The sequence below is a fragment of the Acipenser ruthenus genome, chromosome 20 (assembly GCF_902713425.1).
Source record: "Acipenser ruthenus chromosome 20, fAciRut3.2 maternal haplotype, whole genome shotgun sequence".
Lineage (NCBI taxonomy): Eukaryota > Metazoa > Chordata > Actinopteri > Acipenseriformes > Acipenseridae > Acipenser > Acipenser ruthenus.
Genome location: NC_081208.1, coordinates 16,629,830 through 16,650,287, shown reverse-complemented (window position 1 = coordinate 16,650,287; position 20,458 = coordinate 16,629,830). Strand labels below are relative to the sequence as shown.

The 20,458-nt window shown below is 41.3% G+C and overlaps 1 protein-coding gene across 1 annotated transcript; it reads left to right on the top strand.

Annotated features, from left to right (window-relative positions):
- The first annotated feature begins 8,916 nt into the window (after positions 1-8,916).
- On the top strand, positions 8,917-19,181 carry LOC117425234 (C-type lectin domain family 4 member E-like). Its single transcript, XM_034042037.3, has 6 exons — positions 8,917-9,159; positions 12,595-12,705; positions 13,295-13,489; positions 13,993-14,144; positions 15,544-15,668; positions 15,835-19,181. The coding sequence occupies exons 1-6, from the start codon at positions 9,045-9,047 to the stop codon at positions 15,998-16,000; spliced, it is 864 nt and encodes a 287-aa protein (XP_033897928.1). The 5' UTR covers positions 8,917-9,044; the 3' UTR covers positions 16,001-19,181.
- The last annotated feature ends 1,277 nt before the right edge of the window (positions 19,182-20,458 follow it).

Sequence of the window (20,458 nt, the reverse complement as noted above, 5' to 3'; positions counted from 1 at the left end):
ATGTGTATGAGATTCTCGCAACATTTTTCATATATGATATATTTTTTCAATAACATTGAAAATTGTAAAACATTTTAAAATTAAAAACTTTTACAATTTAAAAAATTAACAAATTTTATAACATAAATGTCCGAGCAACAATTGTCCATCTTACCTTCCAGAGTTTTTTTTGCAGTGCTCGCAGGTGAAATGAGGTGCCCAGGGTTTGTCTTGATCCCCGACAGGCATGCCGAAATATGCCTTGTAGGCCTCACACATCTTAGCAGATGCTTCCACGGAGTACTTTTTCGCTCTTGTCTTGATAAATTGGCCGCAGACATAGCAAAATGCGTCTGCCGGATGCTTGCAGCCTCTTGATGCCATCTCAGAAAAATGCAGATATGTATCCACTTAGGCAGCTGGAACTAAACTGAACTGGTGGGCTTAAGGCCCCTGTATTTATACTACTATTTATATTACTGGAAAGTTCTAGAAAGTTCTAGAAGTTACTCCAAGTTTACTCAGCACTGAATCTATCTGGAATGTTCTGGAAAATAGGTACATTTCAAAATATCACTGTCCTGGTGTGGCAATGTGCCCCGCCCCTGTGTGCATATTATGTGTTGTATGTTGCGTGCATGTGTTAATGTTGGTGTATAGTCATTGGTACACGGGATATAAACAGGTCTGTGTTTCACGTGTGAGTTAAAAGTGTAGATTTGTATTTAGGCACGAGGAGAGCACAAATCACTTCACGTGCTGGTTAAATGTAATATGTGAGCACGGGGTTGCACAGAATTAATTCATGTGCTGGGATTCAAGTGAATAATTAATTAGTAATTGAATCCCAGCACAACAGTATATATAGATGCACATTTCATTCACTCAGTGTTGGGTGTTCGGTGAGTGGAGAACGGGTGAGAGAGAAGGAGAACGTAAAAGTGAAGTAAAATAATAATCTAGAAGTGTTTGTACTCACCGTGTTTGTTTGTCTCTCCGTGCACCGTTTGTTAAGTGTTTAGTACGTTTTGTTTGTCTTTTTTATTTTGGCGTATAGTGCCGTGTCCTGTTTTGTGTTTCTGTTTCAAACCTTTTCTTTTCTGTGCTGTTTATTAAATGCTGAGCGAAACCATTCGCTTAGCTTCACCAAACCACACCTCTCTGTCTGTTTATTTCCTGCTTCTGGTCTGACGCCACCCACTCCGGCCGTCTTTGTGACACCTGGTCACAAAAGCAAAGTTTGTGGGGAATAATAGCCATTTTCTATACTTTTGAGGCATAAGCAATTAGGAAATAACACTTACTACCCAGGAACCAAAAAAATAAAAAATAAAATTGTTACACGGTGTACTCATTATAAAAGTTCACCCTGGTAAATGTACCGTCATTTTGCAGTTTCCTGTGCTTTAGCAGGCTTGTGCTGGTTAACCATTGTTTTTACAACACTTTACAATACATATCTGTGCTTCACCTGCTCGTCTTTGCTTTATTATTATTATTATTATTATTATTATTATTTATTTATTTCTTAGCAGACGCCCTTATCCAGGACCACTTACGGTCGTAAACAAAAATACATTTCAAGAATCACAGTACAATTATTAATACAATTAAGAGCAAGATAAAATACAATTACTTCAGTTCTAGCAAGTACAAGTATATGCCAAAATACGATTCAATAACGGAGCAGATAACTGTGTCAGTGATAGTTACATCAGGATATAATTAAATACAAAATACTAGAGATTAAATAACACTTGTGACAGATTACAGTACTCTAAAGTACAGGATTAAATGCAGTAAAATAGGAAGCAGATAAGAGCAAGTAAAGCGCATTAAGGAAGAGTGACATAGTGTCCAGAGGGAAAAGAGGAGTTCTACAGGTGCTGTCTGAAGAGGTGAGTCAGGGACTGGGCAATCCTGACATCTGTAGGAAGGTCATTCCACCACTGCGGGGTCAGGGTGGAGAAGGAGCGGGCTCTGGAGGCAGGGGAGCGCAGAGGAGGTACAGCCAGTCTTCTAGTGCAGGAGGAGCAGAGAGGTTGAGTGGGGGTGTAGGGAGTGATGAGGGTCTGGAGGTAGCTGGGTGAAGTCTGGTCAAGGCATTTGTAGGTGAGTACAAGAGTCTTGAACTGGATGCGAGCGGTGATCGGGAGCCAATGGAGTGAGCGGTGCAGTGGAGTTGTGTGGGAGAAGCGAGGCAGAGAGAACACCAGGCGAGCAGCGGAGTTCTGGATGAGCTGGAGCGGACGGGTGGCGGACGCAGGGAGGCCAGCCAGGAGGGAGTTGCAGTAGTCTAGGCGGGAGAGTACCAGGGCCTGGACCAGGAGCTGGGTAGCATAGTTGGTGAGGAAGGGTTGGATTCTTCGGATGTTGCTCAGGAAGAATCGGCAAGTGCGTGCCAGAGTGGAGATGTGCTGGGAATAAGAGAGGCAGGGGTCCAGGGTAACTCAGAGGTTCTTAGCTGAGAAGGAGGGAGAGAGTGTGATTGATTCCAGAGGAATGGAGATAGAGAGATCAGAGGAGGGGGAGGATGAAGAGGGAAAGAAAATGAGGTCAGATTTAGAGAGGTTGAGTTTGAGGTGATGCAAGTGCATCCAGGAGGAAATAGCAGACAGACAGGTAGAGATACGGGAGGAGATGGTGGTCATCAGCATAGAAATGGTATGAGAAACCATAGCATGCGATGAGGGGGCCCAGGGAGCGGGTGTAGAGAGAGATCAGGACCGAAGACTGACCCTTGTGGGACTCCTGTTGAGAGAGGTCGAGGTGTGGAGGTTGCTCCATGTCAGGTTAACTGGTAAGTGTGGTTGGAGAGGTAGGAGGAGAACCAGGCCAGAGCAGTGCCAGAGATTCCCAGGTCAGCGAGAGAGGATAGTAGAATAGAGTGATCGACAGAGTGTCAAAGGCAGCAGAGAGGTCGAGGAGAATTAGGACAGAGGAGAGAGAGGCAGCTCGGGCAGAGTTTAGTGAGTGAGTGACAGACAGGAGGGCGGTTTCAGTGGAGTGAGCAGAGCGGAAGCCAGATTGGTGAGGGTCGAGCAGAGAGTGATTGGACAGGAAAGCAGAGAGCTGGTGGTGTACAGCCTGCTTGAGGGTTTTGGAGAGGAAGGGTAGGAGGGAGACAGGACGGTAGCTCTGGAGGAAGGTGGGGTCAAGGGTAGATTTACCATGATTTTGCTGTGCTTTAAACATGCTTTTTATTTTGCTGTGCTTTTACCCTGGTATACCAAAAACCTTTACAAGGGAGACAATGATCATTTTTATAGACCTTCAATATTGTGGCTCACTCCATTCTGACTACAGCTCCCATCATCCCTCACTGGTACTGCTGGTGCAGAGCATGATGGGAGCTGTAGGCACTGTATTGAATATTAAGCCTTCTGTCTTTCCCTATATTTAAGGTTGTTACCTCACAATCCTGTATTGATAAAATGTGCATTATAGGTTTTCTTGTAAAATGTTATCCGTGTAAAAAACACCAAAGATGTAAACAAATGAGAAGGAGAGCTCCTGTTCCTCTTCCTTTGTTTCCATTTGTGTTTTTCTTCCCTGAGCTGAAGCAGAGCTCCCTGTATATACAGCGTTCCTATCATACCCCCCTGCTGCTGCAGGGAGCAGCAGGTGGATGGCTGGCTGTCTGTTTAGTTCACAGAAGCAAGAAAGCTTGCATTGTTACTGATAAAGCAGAGTGCACAAGGCCATACAAAACAAAAAAGAGCTTACCATAGACTTGGTTCTTGAATACTTCTGAATTTCAAGATATACCAATTTGTAATTAGGATATAAGCTACACAGGATCACTAATTATCATGCAATGGAGCTCACACTTCAATATACCACACACCCAGGACAAGGATAAGAACACATTTTTATATTTTATCCAGAAAACCCCTGCCCTCCATATTTGTTTTCAGTCACACTTAATACTATACACTAACACATGTTCAGCTTATACAGTAACAAACCTCTAAAATATGCTACTGCTTACCTTACCGTCTGGGAACCACCGGTATCCGAGTCACAATGCTTCCTGTTCCCACAATTTAGAAATTATTCTCAAATGCGAGAACAGAACATGACCAAATCGTACCCCCCAACCCCCCCCCCCCCCACCCCTCCAGGAGACGGGACTTGGAAGATCCCTGTGGACCTCAGCCCTTACCTACCCTACAGTCGCTCTACAGTAATACAATAAAAACAGACACGCTATACTAAAAGGTTACTCAAATATTCAGTTAAAATCTGTATAAATATCAATACAGGGTGTTGTAAGATGACAGAGCAGTAGAGATATTTAACAGCTTGGAATATAACACAACACAAGGATCCCAGTTGTAAAGATAGTCCACAACACAGTTCGGTCCCTCCAATAGAAGGCATGGAAGCATATCACTGGTCAGTGTCCAATGTTTTAGACAGCCCCTTCAATGTAGTACTGCTAACAAAACAGATATAGGGAAGATAAAAGAAAAAAGACACAGTCAGTCTTCCTTTAACAGTAACACGAGGCCACCTACTTCAGTCGCAGCAATTGCTGTCTTATGTACATAAGTCTTTCAACTAGCATGTTACTTGTGCTCATAAATGTATAATACACTGTAACAGGGGGTCTTAGTACCTGCTACTTTAATTGTGGGTGTCCGCTGAATGATGAGAGAGAGAGAGACAGAGGGATGCAGCTGACAATGCCACTCAGGCGTCACGATTTTATTAAAGTAAACAAAATGTTATGACAGGTGGCTGCCACTAGGGTACCAGCAATGATAGCCCTAGTGCAGGAGGACATACACAGACATAGCGTAATAAAAATAAGAGCTCCAAAAAAATGCAAAACAAAACACAGTGAGAAACAGCTAAAAACAAAAGTTTGCCACACACTGGCTTAGCGCTGCTCCCACTAAAAGGGAGGTCCCGCTCCGGAACCTGCTCTGACACACTAAAATAAACTGGGGTGGGATCAAAATCCCTTAAATTAATCCCTATACAACTCACTCACGCTGGCTGTCCACACAGTAGTGAGGCTGCATGCTTGCTGAAACAAAAACCAACCGAACTGGCTTTCCAGCTCCTTTTTTATACCATGTGGCTGGGCTTAATTGATCATCAATTAGTCAATTAAGCCCCAGCCACATTCTGCACATGGATTTGGCAGAGTTGGATTTAACCCCATCCCTGCCAAACTTAAATTCAAAACTTCACAACTTTATTTATAACTGCAAAAACCTGCCATATCTAGTGCACATTTATTCTATATATATTTTTAAACTATACATACACACAATACAATACAATACATTATTTACACGTGCAGGGCTTTTGCCCTGCCACATACACTATAAAGAAAATATATAAACTGCATCCTATGCCCCTCACAAAATAGTATACTTTAGAACTATGTAACAACAGCCAGTCACCATTGAAATTATTATATTGCACTACTTTATACAATACTTAAGCATAAAATCCCCCCAGGGCATTCCTCGCTAACCCCTCCCACACACAATCTTTGCTGGACTCTAAGAAATCAGAATTATGAACCACTACTTGTAAAACACATTGCTGCATTTACACTCTTATCGTACTTCTCTGTTATGAACCTTTGTGCAAATCACCTGGACATTGTGTGCCAAACACATATACTTAAAATGCACACAAACAAGATTTAACTAGACTATAAGGAGTTGTAAGCCCCTTTATGCCAAACATACAATTAACAAATGAACTCTTTGGCCCAGCCAAATGTGTACGTGTGCTCTCTTGTCCCGCTGAGAACTCCACTCAGCACTGCAAACCAATATTGCAATCCATTATCCACAACCTGTTATCTGTTATCCGCTATTCGCTATCTGTTTTCTGCTATCAACTATCCGTTATCCGTTATCCCTGTCCTTTCTTCCTCTATCTTGTTGTCCACTGCTGCTTCCTAAAAATACTAAAAATACTGTGCCCAACTGACCACGTTAGTCCAATCCCTGGTCATGTTCAATCTAATCCCTTTATTTTACAATGGGTTTCAGCTGAAAGGAATAATACAGTCCAGCAAGGTGTGCCAGTTACTAATACCCTTGTGTAACAACAAAACAAACAATCTAGTTTAATTAATCAAACCTTGCCATAATAATAATGATCACAAAAAATATAAATAAAGAAAAGAAAACCCCCACAAAAAAGGGAAAGTGCTACTCTCATAAGTATAATTCATAAAAACAATATATTTATTCTTGCAGTATATAAACAGAACCCATTTTCCTAAATAACTTGATCACCTTGTGACACACACACAAAAGGCCAAACGCTGGAAGAATGTGATAAATATTCAGCCAGATTGTAGTGTCAAATTGAGTAAGATTATGAGATGCAGGTTTCAGTGTAATGTCTTACTAGTACAATATTCTTCAGCAGTTTGAGTAAACTATTGCTTTGTATATTATTTGAGTTAACAATTACTATTATTTGTCATTCTAATTTTATTCTATTTGCATTTTTATTTAACTGTGTAGACCTATCTGCACTGTATTTGGTAGTGATTCTGGCAAGGAGTATTCAAGTTTGTATATTTGAGTTAATTAATAAACATATTATGAATTTGTTTTTATTCTGCTTGTATTTAACTCTGTTAACATAACTGATTTAGAGTTATAAAGCAAGAGAACTCCAGTCATCACTGCAGAGCTGTATAGAGGTCTATAGGAAGGAGAACTCCACTCAACACTGCAGAGCTGTATAGAGGTCTATAGGAAAGAGAACGCCACTCAACACTGCAGAGCTGTATAGAGGTCTATAGGAAAGAGAACGTCACTCAGCACTGCAGAGCTGTATAGAGGTCTATAGGAATGAGAACTCCACTCAACACTGCAGATCTGTATAGAGGTCTATAGGAAAGACAACTCCACTCAACACTGCAGAGCTGTATAGAGGTCTATAGGAAAGAGAACGTCACTCAGCACTGCAAACCAATATTGCAATTTAGGAAAAATATATCCATTCTATTTTTACACTGAAACCATTATCTTTCTGTAAAGTTACTTAGTGCTGGAATTGGTAAGGTTTCATTTAATAGTTCTATTTCATTGATTCCTTTTGATACTCTAGGTATTGTGAAAGAATTGCACCTCTCACGTTCGTTGCCCCTTTAAAAGCACTGACCCAACACACGCAAATGGATTTTTGAAAGCGCGGTTGCGCAATTTTTAATAAACACAAAACAAAAATAAACAAACAAACAAACAAACACCTAGCTCTCTTTGAGCACTAACTAAAACAAAACAGGAACCTAAACTAAACAGGACAGCTAAGCTGTTTACCTGCATCAAAAACACACAGAACAGCACACACAAAAAGGACTCTCTGCCTTTTTCTTTTAAATTACGGCTGTACCCACACACCAGCACAGTCGGGCTTCTGTCCTCTTCAGCAGCCACCCTGAGCAGACTGACTTCTCTCCTTAAATACCCTGCACCTGGCTCCAATTTTCAATAGTAGCCAGGTGCAGGTAATGATTAACAATAAAACAATTAAACAAAACAAACCAAAATGTGCCTTACGCACATGTTTTTCTGCAGGGAGGTTTTAACCCCCTCCCTGCTGTCTCACAGTATGTAATATTACATTAACTGCGATGGACTGGTGTCCCGTCCAGGGTGTAGTCTCGCCTTGTGCCCTGTGTATGCCGGGTTAGGCTCTGGCTCACCGCGACCCTGTAAAGGAGTAAGCAGTTAATGATAATGGATGGATGGATGAATATTACATTAACACGATTCACTGAGTCTAATTATGTGTGTGATCCCTGTGCTAACCCTAACCCTAACCTTAACACAAACTGTGATTCCCATCTCTGTGCTAACCCTAACCCTAAAACTGCTTTGCTGTCCTGCATCTTAGAGATCCATTTTCAATGTGTATTGGGGTAACAATGAATTTCTTAGAAAAACTAGTGACTTATATAGTAACCAGTGTGCAGACAGACAGCCGGGCGCCGTGAGCTGTCAAGGAGCTGCAGTGTGGAGTAGTGGTTAGGGCTCTGGACTCTTGACCGGAGGGTTGTGGGTTCAATCCCCAGTGGGGGACACTGCTGTTGTACCCTTGAGCAAGGTACTTTACCTGGATTGCTCCAGTAATAACCCAACTGTATAAATGGGTAATTGTATGTAAAAATAATGTGATATCTGTAAAAAAAAAAGTGAAATAATGTGATATGTTGTAACAATTGTAAGTCGCCCTGGATAAGGGCGTCTGCTAAGAAATAAATAATAAAAAAATAAAAAAAATAATCAAGGCTGATTGATGGTCTGTCAGGAGGCTCATTGAAACAATAGAAATGTCAACAGACTGCTCACTTGAGGATAGTAAGCAAACTTGTTAAATTTGCAGACCACCCAAAAATAGGAGGAGTGGCAAACAAATGATCTAGACAGCATTCAGAACTGGGCAGACACATGGCAAATTACATTTAATAGAGAAAAGTGTAAGGTACTGCATGCAGGCAATAAAAATGTGCATTATAAATGGGAGATACTGAAATTGAAGAAGGAATCTATGAAAAAGACATAGGAATTTATGTTGACTCAGAAATGTCTTTATCTAGACAGTGTGGGGAAGCTATAAAAAATGAATGGCCTCCTCTCGTTTGTAAACTTTCTTATGTTCTTATGTTCTTATGACACGCCACGTGACCACATCCCTTTCCATGCATTGCAGACAAGTTGTTTCTCATTTTACTAAACACTGTACTGTCTCTCCCCACCACCCTTTTGTTTTTTTTTTGTTTTTTTAAATCTGGGAAATTCGCCATTCACTGTTCTAACAGCTGCAGAGAAATTTTGCAATACTATTACACAACAGAGAGGAACAGGGTTTACTGTGGGGGGGGAGGCCAGAGGGACAGGAGGGGTGGTGGAGTTCGTTGGCACTGTTTTGGGATCTTGCTCAATCCTGTTGTATTTTAGTGGCTGTGTACAGGTCCAGACAGTCAGTGCCTTTGTGTTGTTGTATCAGCTCAAAGCCCACACATCTCTCACATACTGCGTTTGAATTCTCGGACAGGAGCTGCTTTCTCTCCAATCATGGTGCTGGATAAGGGGGAAAACTACACCAACCTGCAGGATTTCACTGAGGAGGCCAAGGCCAGGGGGCAGCAGGAGTCTGCAATGGGGAGCTCTGAAGCACTCAGCGAGCCAGGTGAGGGGAGAGATACTGTGTGTGTGTGTATACCTGTCTTTCTGTGTGTGTGTCTGTCTGACTGTGTGTCTATCTTTCTGACTTTAACATGTGCCTGGCAGTCTATCTGTCTTTTTATTTGTATTTATATGTCTATCAATATATCTATCAATCTATCGAGACAGCTATATAGTGTCTGTCTATCTGCTATTCAGTATATCTGTTTACATTACTTGTGTCTATCTATCTATCTATCTATCTAAATGTGAAATGTAGAGACTGTCAGTGTACATTTTAAATAAATCTACAGTGTCTATCTACATGAATATATCCATTTGTCTATGTGTCAATGTGGCAAAGTGCCCCGCCCCTGTGTGCATTTGTGTGTTCTGTGTATGTATGTATGCGTGCGTATGTTAATGTTGGTGTATAGATTGGTACACAGGAAATAAACGGGTCTGTGTTTCACGTGTATTTAAAAAGTGTAGATTTGTATTTGTGCCCTCCTCGTGCCTAAATACAAATCTACACTTTTTAAATACACGTGAAACACAGACCCGTTTATATCCCGTGTACCAATCTATACACCAACATTAACATACGCACGCATACATACATACACAGAACACACAAATGCACACAGGGGCGGGGCACTTTGCCACAGTCAATTAATCTGTCTATGTAGAAACTTACATAAGTTTTACCTTTCAGTTCTGATTGTTTTTGAAGTGCTTTCATCAGTGTACTGCTTTGGAAAGCCTCTCGGTAATTCAATACAATTCAGTTCTGCACAGACACTCCACACAGCAGCTTGCTAACATGTCAGCCTATCCAATCTCGTGATTTTAATTCCCAAAGAGATGTTCAAACTACTTCCATTTTCCTAACATTCAGTTACTTCCCTGTTTAATTCCCTGTCTTGTGTGTCCTGTGCTTCTAAGAGGTAAGAGAATGGATTTTAAAGATGGTTAGCACTCTGTGATATGATGGGGAGTGTAAACAACAAATACAGCCCAGGCAGTATTAAATGTGAAAAAAACAAAGAAGGTTTATTTAAAAGTAAAAGGAAGCTGTGAGGGGATTACATACATACAAAAAGTGGAGCGCTGGTTTGTTCTTTAGCTGACAGTGCTGAAAACAGGCAGGAGAAGGAGGCAGCACTCGTAGCTTCATTACTCTGCAAGCAGGTCAGGTTGTAAAACAAGAACAAAAACAAAGTCAGCACTTACAAACAATAATTCCCCTCCCTCTCCTTCTCCCTTCTCCTTCCTCCTCCTCCTCCCCCCCTCCTCCATCACAGACTCCTCCTGTGCTTCAAGGACTAACCCTGAGCATAACAGTTTGTCCTCTTTTGTATGCCAAGCCCCGCCCCTGTAGCCAGTGGAACACCAATCCCTTCAAAGGACATGATATGACACATGAGGTTGATGCGCTACCATCTGCTGTCAGGAGGCTGAATTGCAAACCGAGACCCCTTTGACTCATCACACACTCATTTAAAGGGAGGCAGTGATAAATGTTAATAAAGCTAATTAGATGTAAGAGAATGTGTTTTAAAGAAGCTGTGGTTAGCACTCCCGTCACGTGTGTCCTGTATGATTCTCTGTTGCAGTTCCGGCTCAGATCGTTGTTTATCTGGCGCATTGACTATTGCAGCAAAAACCTGCCTCTGAATAACCTCCTCAAGGCTGATCATTCTGAGGTGGGGAAGCATATTAGCGTTGCGCTGTGTGCTGAAACCCACAGGTGAAGCATTGCATGCTAAGGCATGTGCAACCTTGATATGCTTCCCCTCATTAGGAAAAATGAAATCTGCCTTAATGAGTCTTTTCAGAAGCTGGCATAGTTTGTAAGCCTGGTGAATAATGAACCAAACAGAAACAGCAACACAGAACAAGAGTGTGCTATAGGATATTAATGTACGTTTCCAAGTGTTCGGTGGCTACCTCGAACCATGTTGTAAAGATTATTTCATTCACATGCGCTCTTTGCTGTGTCGGGGCTGTTGTGTTTTAACCGTTTTGAATGCTTTGTCATTGACACTGAGTATGAGATCTACAGTCTCAGTGACATTATAAGTGAAATTGAGATCTACACTCAGTGACATTATAAGTGTAGCTGCTGCTCATACATTCTAAAGGGGACGTCACTAAGCTGATGTATTGTACAATATGTCCACTGTTGTGTCCCCATGTGTTGTTGTATTTCTGCCAGTGCTGTGTCTCACTCACAGAACAAACATTGCTCAACAGATTAGGAAATAGCGGGACATCCAGTTAGTCACTGAACTGAATGAATAAACAAATACTAACTTTCAGTAAGAACCCAGATTAGAGCGCTGAATCATCATCTCACATTTCACAACATTCCTGTAGAGATTCAGTGTGGTAAGGTATGGTGCTGTGTTGTGAAATAACAAGTTCATTAAAATAACTAGATTCAAAACTGGACTTCCTTTCTTTCTTTCTCTCTTTGATGTAGTTTCTGTTAAATGTTTCCTTTGAATTATGATTGAACCTTTCTAAGTTCTGAATGAATATTACTTCTGCTCAGGATCTTTCAGCCAACCAGACTGCATGTTTTGCCTTCACTAGACTAGACTGCACTGGAATTACATTGTAACTGTAGTTTGAGATCACTAGATTAGACTGTACTGGAATTACACTGGTTGTATCAGATGAAAGAGAAAACAGTAAAATGAGCTACAGTATACCCTTATAAAAGTGTAATAAAGCACAGTGACAGCATGGTAAAGCATTGACAAGCACTGTAAAGAATAACCATGTGTGGTAATGCATATTTAAAAAAAAAAAACACATGGTACACTAACATTCCCCCAGTAAAAGCACAGCAATGTGTAATAAAGCACAGTGAAAGCATGGTAAAGCATTTTATAGACCAATGCACAGCATAACTATGGGAAAATCATGGTAAAACTGCAAAAATACCAGGGTACATTGTTATAAGGGTACTGTTTCATTATTCTCATGTAACTTTCTATAATAATCTAGTCCAGGGTACAGTGAAGATTTTCCCCCAGTCAGCAGGGTAGCCACTCTCTCCTCAGATTGTATCCTACAGCACCCTGGCAGTGGTGTAGCGGTAAGTAAAGAAGTGGGTAAACTAACCTTGGTGGTGCTCCAGGCCGGGCAGTGGCATGCTCAGCACTAATGGGGCACAGACACCTTTAGTAGATTACACGCGTGCCAGTCTTGGTGGTCATGCAGAATTGTGGGTAAAAGATTAATCAGAAGAGATCTGCCCTTCATTAAATGCACGAGTCTCTTTATAACATAATAACCTGGAACATGCTTGGTATAGCCAGGATGTGCTTATCACAGGTGAGCAGGAGTGAGTAAACGCTTTACTCCTGAAATGAGCTGTTCTATTTTAGATGTATGGATATAGTGCTTGTGTTGCTCTGATACTGAAGTGTCTGGCTTCCTGTCGTTGCAGTTCTGCCCTATCTGAAGTCTTCCCGGGCAGGCTGTTCCAGATACACTATCCTGCTGCTCACAATCCTGGGCTGCCTGTCGCTGGCCATCAACATCGCACTGGGAGTGATCTGTAAGCACGCATGTTTAAAATCAATTCTCTTACCCCTTATTATCTTATCTAACAGTATCACTGAGAGTGTCACAGATCTTATCATTAAGGAAGTGGGACAGTATTTTTTTGGGTTGTAAAAAAAAAAAAAAACTTTTCTTACTCATAAATGTCGCATCCTAAAATATATTGTTACAAAACACTTTGGTCATGCAATTCCTGGAACAGGAAAGCATTTTTTATTATTATTTTTTTTATTGTACATGTTATGTATATAGTGTTCTTTTTTGTACAGTTTGTCATTTGGAAACTGTATAATTCTCCTGCGTCACAGACTAACCCCTAGTCTTACCTGTCCTGCTGAGTGTGTTCTGAAGGATTTTTTCTTGACTAGTCAATAAGCCTGGCAAACAAAAGATCCCAGTGGAAACATCTCTCTCCATCTCCCCTCCCCCTCTCTCTCCCACTCCTGCTCTCACCCCTCCCCTCTCTCTCCCTTTTCCTCTCCCAACCTCCCCCTCTCTCCCAACCTCCCCCTCCCCCTCCCCCTCCCCCTCCCCCTCCCCCTCTCTCCCAACCTCCCCCTCCCAACCTCCCCCTCCCCCTCCAGTGTACAGGAACGCTGGTCAGAGCTGTAAGTCTGTGCGGCTGGGTAATGCCAACACTGAGCTGACAAAATTCTCGGATTGCACCAGCGAAAAGAGTCAGCCGCAGCAGAATTACTCCGACCTCCTGGGGCACTACAGCAAACTGTGCACACTCTACACATCTTTGAACTCACAGTGTCCGGGGTTAGAGGAAGCAGGTAAGAAATGGGGAGAGAAGGGGACAGAAAGGGGGAAGACGAGAGAAGATGGGAGAGGGGAAGATACAGATTTTGTTTTTATTTTTTGTTTACGACTCATTAAATAAAAATAGGTCATTTAAAAGGAACTTTAAATACCACCCCCTCTCTGTCTGTCTGCGTGTTTGTCTGTTCTATGCTTTTATTTTGCATTATTGTTTGAACTCTGTCCTGTTTGAATGATGTGTTGATTCAGGACCACCTTGAATTGAGATGTATATCTCAAGGGTTCTACCCTGGTTAAATAAAGTATATTTGAAACTTGAATTTGAGTCTCAAACTGGATCACTTATTAGGCTGATGGGTCAAAAGTTAATATATTATTATTATCAGTATTATTATTATTATTATTATTATTATTTTACTAAAAGATATAAAGGATCAGTGACATACATTTGTTTTAATAAATCTAACATTAATAATGACGTCTCTCTCTCTCTCTCTCTCTCTCTCTCTCTGTGCAGGTAAGGTGTGCCTCCCCTGCCCTGAGAAGTGGATCCAGCACCAGAAGACATGCTTCTTTTTCTCATCGGACCGTCTGGACTGGGAGGAGAGCAGGGAGAACTGCACAGCGCTGGGGGGTCAGCTGGCTGTGCTGCACACACAGGAGGAGCATGTGAGACACACAGCCGCAGAGTCACAACCTGTAGTGTTTACAGTAGAACCTCACAGTTACCAAATGACCGCTCAGCCCAACACCACACTTTCAGCATGCAATCACTCGTACTAGACAGGCACTGCTATAAGCGGCATGCTGGCCATGAGGCAAAATTACTGTATCAACAGATGAATCCAGACAGAGGTGAGGCAGATTGCAAAGCAATTTTAGTTTTAAACAAGCAAAGGAGGCTGAATGAACGAGCAAGCTGCGCGAATTCATTTTGTTTAAAATAAAATAAAAGCAAGCACTAGGTTAACCCAGTTTTTCCTGTGTTTTAGCTAGTTACAATTTCAATGGTAACTTAAATGTAGCCTCTTTTCTATCAATAAGACAGTTTTAAAGACTCCAGAACCGTAACAATACGAGTATTGTATTGTTGTGCTGTATCCTTGTATTATTCACTAGATTGAGGGTGTAGATAGCAGGTGGACACATTTATTAAACTCATTTTCTGATTTACGAAGGACCTCCATTCCCAAGGTGTCCGTAACTCTGAGGTTCTACTTTAAATAAATTCAAACGGGTACCGACATCCTGGGACACCTTCACTTATTTTAAAAGCTCACTCAACACTAAAACCCCATCAGAAGTGAGAAGTCTCTTACATACAGCAGGGGTCGCTATTGCAGCACCCCCATCTTCAGAGACTACGAAGACAGTTGTTTGAATCTGACTATATAACGTATCAAACACAGACCCTTTGGAAAGGCTCTATTGCAGTAACAGGACCAATCAGAAATCAGCCAATCACAGTGCAGTATTTGCCAGAATTCCCGCACCTCTTACCCTGTATACAGATGTCATCCCATGCACAGAACACCACACCTAATTCCAATGTTCAGAAATGAAAGCGAAACAAAAACACACGCATACTCGGTACCTTTTGTAAAATGGATCGTCTTATTAACTTCACTCTTTCTTTACATTTTCATAAACTTGACACTAGTTTCTCCAAATAAAATATTACCGAAAACGCTACAAACTATCAAAACCATACTTTTCTTCGACTGAGTTTTTGATTTAATTAATGGTCTCACCCACGATGCAGCACCTGTAAGCCTACAGGCATTACTCAAGGCAGTTGATTCTGGACTGAACCATGTCACTACCGTGGGGGGGATAAGTTATGTTTTACAAAAATATTTGTTTTCTTTTTAAAGCTATTCCTGACTGCTATCTTCCTTCGTGTGATTTATAGTAAGTTAATACGCTTCGGTCATCTTAGAATATACAATTCTGATGTTTTGTCTTTCTTTCTTTGTATGTGTGTGTCCCTGTGTATCCCGTGTGTCTCTGCGTGTGCGTGTGTCCCTGCCTGCCCCTGTACGTCCCTGCGTGTGCGTGTGTGCCTCAGGATTTCCTGGAGAAGGCAGCGAAAGAGATCACAGGGACCTGGGACTTTCACTACTGGATTGGACTGAGTGACAAGGAAGAGGAGGGAGACTGGAGATGGGTCGATGGAACTGCAATCAACAAAACGTGAGGGGGAGAGGGGGAGGGAAAGAGTGGTAGGGAGGAGAGAAAGAGAGAAAAGAAGTGCTTGGTGGGGTGAATTTCAACTTTTTGGCTGACAATGTATTTCTCTCCCTCTTTCTCCATGTCTCTCTCCCTGTCCCCCCCCGTCTCCCTGTTCCCTCTGTCTCAGGTATTGGAACACTGACCTGAACGAGCCCAATAACCATGCTGAGGGCTCTCTGGAGGGGGAGGACTGTGCGGTGCTCAACTCCAACTCGCGCTCCTGGTTCGACGTGCCGTGTGGATACCGGTACAAGTGGATCTGCCAATCCCGCGCTGTCACCATCCACCTGTGACCTACAGCACCGACACAAACTAACTGACAGGGACCCTGCAAACCATCTGCACTGTCCTGGAGTTCAGCATCTCACCTGGAGAGAGAACCAGGGCATCTTTAAAATCCACTTTCTTACCTCTCATTAGCACCAGCAATATGAGCACTGCTCCCTCTTTCAAGGAGCACTAACCAAAGTATTTCTTAGCTGTTACTGGCTATATTCCCAAAGACCCATGAGGTTTTTTTTTAAAGAATGTATTTTTAAAATCTTTTATTATGTAAAACAAAATTCATATTTTTTATTTGTTTTTATTTCTGAAATTGTTCTGGGCTACTGATGGCTTTGTTATCAACAGCAAATAACCGTTTCCTAACCTTGATTTTATTCACCACAGTTTTCATTGTCTTTTCTCGTGCATCATGCCTGCATGGCCATCCTATTTTGGTGTATTTTCTGTCTCTTTGTAAAAGCTGTTCTCTCAGTACAGTACGAAGGTCACTCTTGAAATCAGGACTTAAAGGATGTGTTGCAGTAAGAATACCTCTGTTAAGAAAGGGGAACACGGCTAAAAGGCTAAAATATGCACAAGAACACAGAAATTGGACTATGGAGCAATGGTCAAAAGTGCTTTGGACTGTTGATGGATGGACAACAACACCTGTGCCTTCTACCAGTTCTGTTGTCAATTCAACGCTTGTCTTCTTTCTATTCCTTAAGGATATTATCTTCAAGTATTGCTCATCCTTGTTAGACAGCTTTTCAGGTCTTCCAGTCCTGGCTTTGTCAATTACAGATGATGTTTCTCTGTACTTGTTGATTATGCTTCAGATATTCAATATTCTCCATTGAGGATTTGACACAAACAGAAGCAATCTTCTTTTTCAAGTCTGAATTTTCATCTTGGACCCTGCTGTAGTTTCTCTGCAGTTGTGAATGAGATTCAGAGAGCCTGCTGTAGTTTCTCTGCAGTTCAGAGAGCGTGTCATTGAGCCTGCTATAGCCACCAAGCAGCCCTGAATGACTTTCACTGAGCCTGCTACTCTCACCTAGCAGCCCTGAATGACTTTCACTGAGCCTGAAATCTGAGGGGAAAGAAGTAAAGAGATTGATGAGAAACAGATCTGATTCATCAGTGAAGACTCTAATAATAGCATCACAGGAAACCAGTATTCAATTTCATCTTCTGCCAGTTTTCAAAGCTACAGGGCTATATAATAGTTTTTAAACAAAGCTTATCGAAATATATTCAGTAGTAAACATTATTATGTTTACATGGAATTGATCTAAAATAAATAACACACGTTTTACTGTACTCCGCTTTCTTTATTGGGGAAATCAACAGATTAAAAAACGCTGCTGCTTCCTGGTACCTGATCACTTCCTGTTGTGCTGTTGTTCAGAATCAATCCAATGGCTGAGCTGCAATCAGACCATGTGACCTACAGCACAGGTACCAGGATGCAGCAGTTTATATACGAATTCTATCTGCAATTTATAAGTAGAACCTTGGTGTATTTTGGGGGGCTGGAGCCAGGACTCCTCCCCTGTGTCACCCCGCTAAAATATCTGTCAGTCAACCTTTAATTACCTGCCAGTCACCCTATTTAAACCGTAGCCTGCTTCCCGATTCTCGTCTTGCTTTTCAGTTTGCTGTTAACACGCAGACTTGCAAACCCAATCTTAAAACACACCTTTCATTTTCATCTGACTCAGATGAAGAATTTCTCTCTCCTTCTGGCTATCTTCCTTCAACAATCCACCAGAAAAACTTTCAAAGAAATCCTCCCGTCCCGCTTCTCCTCCATCTGACAATGCTGCTGCTTCAACCTCTGCTTATACAGCTGTGCCCGCTGCCATTCCTCTTCGTCGCTCTAAACGCTTTAGACCTCAGGGTGATTCTCCAGCGCAATTTTTTTACAAAGACTGGCCCATCGCTGGCCCACCGACAAACTTGTGAAAGCTCTTTTCAAAAAAGCATTGCCCCTTGACGCATGGAGCGATTGGTCTGAGTCTCAGCAGAGATCCAAACTAATCAGTTCACGCGCTGCCCCTGCTGCATTGTAAGCTTCACTCACCTCCGATTCAGCGACCTTCAGTTTTCAATTTCATCTGATCTTTTCTTTGATTTGCATCATCAGATTTTTAACGATATCAAGCAACTCATTCATCCTCTTTCCATCACAATTTCTACAGTATCTGATCGCCTGGATGCACTAGATAGCAGGATCACTCGCTTGGAACCAGAAGCCATTACTTCCTCATCATCACAATGGCAACAGCAACAGTTTTCTCTCTGCCACTGCTTCAGTCACGCCCACACCTACTCCCGAGTTGCCAATTTTCACTCTAGCGACCGCTTCTGGTTTAGGAACCTCCTCTGCTTCAGTTGTGCATCGGCATTCTCTCTCTCCTCAACTGAGATGCAATATTAATGAAGTTAAAGACGTTAATTTGGTCTCTATTCTTATTGCTAAGGGTCTACTTAAATCGCGATAAATTTACGTATTTTTCACGGGTATGTTGCGGAATAAAATGAGGATTTCGCGGACCTGTTTAATTATATATATATATATATATATATATATATATATATATATATAGTGAAAGACTTCACCTTCTCGGGTTCGTTGCCCCTTTAAAAATTGACCCAGACACAGAAATAGGCGGTTCAGCGCTTCCGCGCACTTTTAATAAAACAAACAAAAACACAAAACAAACACCTAGCTCTTATCGAGCACTAACTACACACGCAGGAACCTAACTAACGCAGGACGGCTAAGCCGTTTCCCTGCCCCACAAAACAGTTTAGTAACACACTTACTTTTCAACTTTCTCGCTCTCTCTGACTGCTGGGAAGCAGAGCACCTCGTCTGCCTCCTTCTCCTCAGCAGCCCTGAGCAGACTGACTGCTCTCCTTTTAAACTGCCCCATAACGCTCAGGTGCGGATAATCATTACTAATAAAACAATTACACAACAAGTGCATTCTCACATGTTTTCTCTCTTGCAGGGAGGTTTTAACCCCCTCCCTGCTGTCTCACTCCACCTGCTTCCTCACAATATATATATATATATATATATATATATATATATATATATATATATATATATATATATATATATATATAAACTCTCTCCCATTGTAACTGCCATCAACATTGCTGTGTTTTATATTATAATAAAGTGTGGATCTCTTTAAAGGTCTCGTGCTTGTTTTATTGCAGTCCTTCCTCAATGTGTGAGTGTGTGGATTGTTTCTCAATTATATTAATGTTAAATTATGTGTGTTTATCTAAACTGTAGTGTGTCCTGTTAGAATTACAGGATAGCAAGTCAAATTGGATTTATATAGCGCCTTTCATACAAGAATCTCAAAGCGCTGTACAAAACAAAAAAGTCAAAATAAAACACATTTGTATAGAAAGCAAGATCAAATATAAAAACAGTTTGGTATAATATGATGTGATCAGATTTTAAAACATGGTTTAAAAGTTAACTTTAAAAAAGCTAAACTATAAAAGTATATTTTTAATTTTGACTTAAAACCATTAACTCTCTCTCCCTTCCTTTGTGTGTACACTTGTGGAAGGCACACATCAGCTGATCATAAATCACATGGAGGTATATATGTGAATAAAAGCTCCTTTATATAATCTGGTGTGATATCATTAAGTGCTTTATAGGTCAGAAATTCAATTTTTAAACCAAATTTAAACTTCCCAGGGAGCCAGTATAGTGAGGCCAGCACAGGAGTTCTATGGTCTCTATCTTTTGTTCTGTATCAGCTGCAAATGAATTGTGGTGTCATCTGGGAGCTTAGTAAATACAGCACTATAGTAGTCAAGTTAGGAATACACAAAAGCATGAATTAGTTTCTCAGCATCAGACAATGAGGAATGTTTTTCAGATTGTAAAAACAGACTTTGGTGACTGCTAATATGATAAAGATAAATCAGATTTAAATAAGATCCCTAGATTTTTGACATTTTTTTTATGTTCGTGGTTGAATTGTCCTGATCTGTATTTAAAGATTGTGTGGCTTCTAGTTGCGGCTGAGAACCTAATAACAGAACTTCTGTCTTATCAGGGTTTAACTGTAAAAACATTTGGGACACTGTGACAGCAATCGAATGAATCTTGATGTTAGATCTCCCTCCCGACCTGTGACGGTGCTGTGTAAAGGGAACAGAGTGCCCTGGACTAAATGGCACGAGAGTTTATTCCCAGAGTTAGGTGGAAGTCGGCCATCTAGTTCTTGTTGTAGGTGTGCATAAAGTTCAAAATAAATCGTGAGAAACAGAAAATGCAAGCACAAATTCTCCAAGAGTGAGTTTTCTACACAGCTGAGGATCACAAGATTTTAGAGTAAGAGACAGATCTCCACAGTCAACTACCATGTGATCCAGAAATTCTGAGTAGCAACAAGTAGAGGTCTACCTAAATCGCGATTTCGGGGATTTTGCGGAAATCGTGAAAT